Source organism: Oryzias melastigma, linkage group LG3 (genome assembly GCF_002922805.2).
Source record: "Oryzias melastigma strain HK-1 linkage group LG3, ASM292280v2, whole genome shotgun sequence".
Lineage (NCBI taxonomy): Eukaryota > Metazoa > Chordata > Actinopteri > Beloniformes > Adrianichthyidae > Oryzias > Oryzias melastigma.
Genome location: NC_050514.1, coordinates 2,647,061 through 2,652,980, shown reverse-complemented (window position 1 = coordinate 2,652,980; position 5,920 = coordinate 2,647,061). Strand labels below are relative to the sequence as shown.

The following is a 5,920-nucleotide window of genomic DNA, read 5'->3' as shown; positions in this document are numbered from 1 at the left end:
TCAGTGCATCAGCCACATGTCGTGGTGGTAAATGTAAAACAAAGGATACTGAGTTTGTTACAGAAACTTGAAATTTAGAAAATAATATGAAAAAAAAAACGTAAACAGGAGAAAACAAGAAAACGCAAAATGAATCAGAATAGCTTTTATTGTCATACAGTATACAATGAAAATTTGCAGCAGCATCTACCTTTTGGCAAAAGAAGCAGGAAAAGACATTTGCCAATCACAAACAGCTAAAAAACCTAAAACCTCACCACCACTTTTTCCACTCATGTACAAATTCTCAAGAGAAAAAGAGTTAGCAAGAACAATAACCTCTTGTCTTTGAACTTTATTATTGGATCACTGTCTTTGTGCAAACTATGAACATGGTTCAAGACATAACCTGACTTCATTAGAAGTCAGCTAGCTTTTTGAAAACACAAAAAATGTTCATTGCATGCAGCAGCTTTTTTCCCTTCTGTCACTCAGACAGAAGGGGGCGGGGCTAGTGATGGAAACTCCTGCCCTTCTAGAGAGCTGTGTCTTTTGGTTCTTCTCACCAAAAAGAACCATCTCTTTCAGTTTTTAAGCAGCTCATCACTAATATAAATATATATATATATATATATATTTATGAAAGTTTATTTTATTAACATGTTTTTTTTTTACTTCAGATAAAATGTAGTACTACTACTAAAGTACTACAGAGTATTAGGGCAACCCAAAAGAAAAAAATATTACAAGTTTTTTCTCGTAAAATCATTGATGTCAAGGGGAGCCTACAGTCCAGCGAATTTACGCCGTGAGCTGAAGCAGACCCACTAAACTGTGAAAAGCGTCTAGGATTTCATCAGGTAAACTGAATGTTTAAAACGTCACAGATGTTTGGAAGGCTCTTTATTTGATTTACATTTCATTCATGTTTTTTTCGTTGATGGTGGCTAACAGTATTTCTGCAGATTATGTTGATAAAGCCGTCCATATCCGCACAGCTGTTCATTTCCAGTCATTTCTTCGTCCGCGAAAGACCAGATCTCCTCCATCTCTGTGATGTTTCAGTTTAAAGAAGACTGGCTTTCAGAATTTTCAATATTCTTGTGCTAATGTAACAGACAATTGTCACTTCTCATCGTTTTGTGTTGAGACGGACATTTCATTTGGAGGAGGTGTCCGGGGCTCTGTTTACGCTCTCCTTTGATTTCTGTGCATGACAAAGATATGACATAAGGTGGAGAAAGGGCTTCTGGGAAATGAAAGGCAAAATAAAGTGATGGTACTGCGAACATGCATCTGTGAGATCTTTATTTTACATATGAAACTCTGAAGTACCGACATCGAACCTGGAAATAATTTGATTTTAAATCATCAGAATTTCTTTGTTTTTAAGACCGATCTGAAAATGAATCATCAAACGATTCTCCAGGTTCTGATACGTGAGCACGGCTCTGATAAACAAACAACTTTGATTCTTTTCTCAATAATTTGAGACTTTAAATCTTGTAAATTTGCAAGATTAAAAGTTGAAAATGTAGCCTATGACTTTTAAAGTGATAAATATACAACTTTATTCTCGTAAATTTATGAGTTTTAAACTCGTAATTTTAAAAATAACTTTTTTTTATAAAGTGGTCATAATACTCCCAATTACCTTACTTCAGCCTTCTTTAAAACTCTTGATTCAATTGTTCTTTCCTATATCAGGAATAACAAAATAGCCAGAATTTGGTGCACTTACAAAAATCTAGGGTTAACGGGGGCCTAGGCCTTCAGGCATTACTACTGGGCTGCCAATATTAGGGCGTTGATGTTTTGGCAGTTGGACAGCCTGACCCCTGTGGCCCCCTTGTGACTCAGGATGGAGTCCAGTTCTGTAAATGATTCCTCTCTGTCGACTATTGATAAATCTTACTATGATGACAGAAAGAAGGGCTTAACTTCAATCGTAAATCTGTACACAGGCAAATGGCATTCAGTCAGCACCAAGAACATTACAACTTACCCCACTTGCACTTCTTTCGTTATTTACAGGTCAAGCAGTATGTCCAATCAGAAATCCAGAATTTTAGGAATCTTGAGTGGTTGAAGACATGCAGAAGAAGCATTCATGTGAAGAACATCTCCATAATCGATCAGAGGCAGAAATGTGGCTGCTACCAGAAACTTTTGTGCCCTGAGAGAGAAACAAGATTTATTTCTATAATAAAACCCAAGCTTCATTTTTAGTTAGTGTAGTAAAGAGGATACATAGATTTTAATGGAAATCTCAGAATCGAGTGTGAAACCAAGGTACTTGTAGCTGTTTACTATTTCTATTGATTTGTTCTTTTCAGTTTTAAGTACATGTGTGATCTCCTGCGGCTCGCGTTTGTGGGAAAAGACCATCACCTTAGTTTTTTCTGCATTTAGAACTGTTTTTAGTGATCTAAGGTGAAGCTGAACTGCATCAAAAGCAGTTTGTAGGAACTCAAAAGCTTGTGCTACTGTTTGTGAGCAGCAATAAATGATGGTGATAAGATGGTAAATTATGAAACAAGTTGTTTATGTAAATAGAGAGCAGAATGGGACCTTGGACTGAACCCTGTGGTGCACTTTTCTGAGTCTCACGAGCAAAGGAAGTAGAATCAGATATTTGAACAGACGGTGATCTATTTGACAGTCAGTAAACCAGTCAACAGCTTAATCAGAGATACCAACATTACTCATTATTTTTATTAAGAGACTATGATCCACAGTGTCAAATGCTTTGGAGTGGTCGATAAACAGTGCTACACATTATCTTTCACAGTCAAGACCCTGTATAACACCATCTAATACTTTTAATGTCGCTGTGAAAGTGCTATGGTGTTTTCTAAAACCTGACTGAAATTCAGATAAAATGCTGTTGGATTCTAGGTAGTCCTTCAGTTGTTCACTGACCAGCTTTTCAAAGATTTTCGCCAGGATGCATAGCTTGGAAATTGGCCTGTAGTTGTTTACCTCTGTGGGATCTCCTCCTTTGAGAAGGGGAAGTACATAAGCAGATTTCCAGACTTTTGGGATTTTTCTACAACTGAAACTTAGGTTAAAAATGACTGATAACGGTTTGGCAATGTAGTCTCCTGCCAGCTTCAGAAATAAAGGATCAAATTTATCTGGTCCAGCTGTCTTCCTAGTGTCAATATTTTTTAACTCTCTGAGGACTTCTTGTACTGACACATCGGTAAAATTGAATAGTGTGTTTGGGTATTTGGTTTCAAAAGCATTTAAAGCAGAGGTTCCTGAATTTGGATTGGACAAATCAAAAACAGATCCAGCTGAGATAAAGAGATCATTGAAATAGTCCAGTATGGCTGCTTTATCGGCTAGTTGTTTTCCATCTTTTGTTAAAAAGTTTAGAAAATCGTTTGTTTGCTTATAGGTGGATTTAACTGTTTTCCAGAATTTTTTGGGATTATTTAAGTTTTTAGACGTCTCATTGAGGCAAAATTCTGATTTAGCTTTTTTTATTAAGAGGACATTTATTTCTTAATTGATTATATACATACCTCCACCAACCACACCTCACTCTGACTTTCACTATGCGTGCAATATCCTGTCTGTGCAATAACCGGTTCACTGTGCAATAACTCAATATTTATTATGCTGTGCTCACAGCAACTTACCTCACTCCATTCTATTTTATCCACAAATATTTAATATTTAACAGTTCTGTACAGATTGTTCATTTTCTTGTCAAGAGCTGTAAATACAGTATTTCTATTTTTTATTCTATTTTATTCTATTTTATTATTATAATTATTATTTTTTAACTTCCTTATGTCCAAGGCTGCTGCAATTTCATTGTATCCCCATGTGCAATGACAATAAACGTTTCTGATTCTGATTCTGATTCTGATTTCTGATTAAAATAGAGCCAGACAGCTTCTGAGTGACTTTTCCTTTCCCTACACCAGGCTGTATCTCTATCTTTAATCAAGTTATCAATTTCAGGGGAGAACCAGGGATTGTTGCGTCCTTTTACCCTAAATCTGCGAAATGGTGCATGTTTCTTTATGAGTTTTAAAAACTCATCACGAAAATATTACCATTCTAAGTCAACATCATCAATTAGTGAGATTCTGTCCCATTTTAGTAATGAAAGTTCGTATATGAATGCCTGCTCATTTAGCTTTTTTAGGTCTTTTTAGGTTTAGTTTTTGGAAGTTTGATGTTTCTGATGGTGGCAACAGCACAATGATCACTTAGCTTGTTTGCAAAAATACCTATCACAGTAAACTTGTGTGGGGCATCTGTCAGAATGAGATCAATTGGGATGATTTGGATGGGTACGTGATGTTGGGACGGGTGGGACTATCAATTAATTGAGTGAAGATTTAGGTCTCCAACATCCAAACACAAAGGGTCCCACCTCGCACAAGCCTTTTTTTGTTTTGTTTTTAATGGTTTGTTTTATATGACACCAATGAGAAAGTATCTTAAAATAACATTCTCTAATAATACAAATCCTTCGTTTTTTTTCCTCAGATTTTACTCTGTGGGATGGAGACAAAATTAAAAGCAACAAAGTGAGGCAGTCTCAGAAGAGCAGCACGTATGAAATCACTGCATCTGATTCCATTAAGTCCAAGTCATCTCTGCTGGATGTTGATGGGTCTCTTAGTGCCAGTTTCATGGGAGGATTGATTAAAGTCGGAGGATCAGCCAGCTACCTGAATGATAACAAGACGTTCAAGAATCAGAGCAGAGTAACTCTGCAGTACAAAGCCACAACAGAGTACGAACGTCTGAATGTGACTCAACTTGCCGCTCCAAACACGCAGATCCAAGATGCCATCAAGAACAGCCGAGCAACACATGTGGTCACCGGCATCCTTTACGGCGCAAACGCTTTCTTTGTGTTTGACAGCGAGAGGATGGATTCCAGTGATGTGCAAAAGATCGAGGGCAGCATGAAAGCAGCCATCAAGAAGATCCCAGAGTGTAGCATAAAAGAAAAAACCAGCATCAAGCTGAGCGCCGAGGAGCAAAACGTGACGAATAAATTCTCCTGTAAATTCCACGGAGACTTCATTCTTAGCAGCAACCCTACAACATTTGAAGATGCAGTGAAGACCTACGTGAAGCTTCCAACACTTCTTGAAAAAACTTTGGAGAACACGGTTCCTGTTAAAGTCTGGCTGACTCCTCTGAAGAACCTGGATAAATCCAATGAAGAACTGAAGGCAGACATTTCTGTCAGTTTAGTAAGTAAAGCAGAGAATGCTCTTGACGGCATGAGAGAGATAGAAATGAGATGCAATGATGCTCTGGATGAGAATGTGGTGAAAAAATTCCCACCGATGCAGAAAAAGTTGAGAAATGTTCTAAATCTCTGTGAAGATTACACAAAAACACTCAAACGCACCATGGAGGAGAAGTTCCCGCTCATTCGTGAAGGAAAAGAAGATGAAGGATCAGTGCATAAAGTCTTTGAAGATCTGAAGAAATCTCCATTCAGTCAGGAGAACTTGGACAAGTGGCTCGATAACGTGGAGAGAGAAATCAATGTCCTCACTTCCTGTGTGAACACCATGGAGGGAATCAAGATCGTCTCAGATGAATCAGAGTTGGATAGAGAGGTTCTTGCCTCAGGTGTAAAACATGCTCTCTGCTTTGTTTTCACCTCTGTGGAAACTGAAGATCCATACTTGAAGCAGATGGACGAATATCTTGGCTGTAATGAAACACAAAGGCCTACAAGTGTGACTCCACCCTCAAAGGATCACTGGTTCTTCAATAACAGAATCTTTGTTGGCATGAGACGGAAAGCCAGACTGTTGACTTCTACTTTCAAAAACCTGAAGAGCAGCAAGAAGTATGGCTTTGTCATAGCTGCTCTGCCAAACCAGAAGCACAAAGGAGCAACCATCTACCAATACAGAGACGGATGTCTAAAAACAGAAAAATTCTCCAAGAT

General features: G+C 37.8%; 1 protein-coding gene across 1 annotated transcript in view; it reads left to right on the top strand.

Annotated features, from left to right (window-relative positions):
- Positions 1-4,448: 4,448 nt before the first annotated feature.
- The window catches only part of LOC112160619 (neoverrucotoxin subunit alpha-like), a gene marked incomplete at its 5' end in the record, with an annotated part of 2,015 nt that continues 543 nt past the window's right edge, over positions 4,449-5,920 (top strand). The window contains one exon of the mRNA XM_024295268.2: positions 4,449-5,892. Within this exon, the coding sequence (XP_024151036.2) occupies positions 4,449-5,892 (1,444 nt within the window). The remainder of the gene's footprint in view (positions 5,893-5,920) is intronic.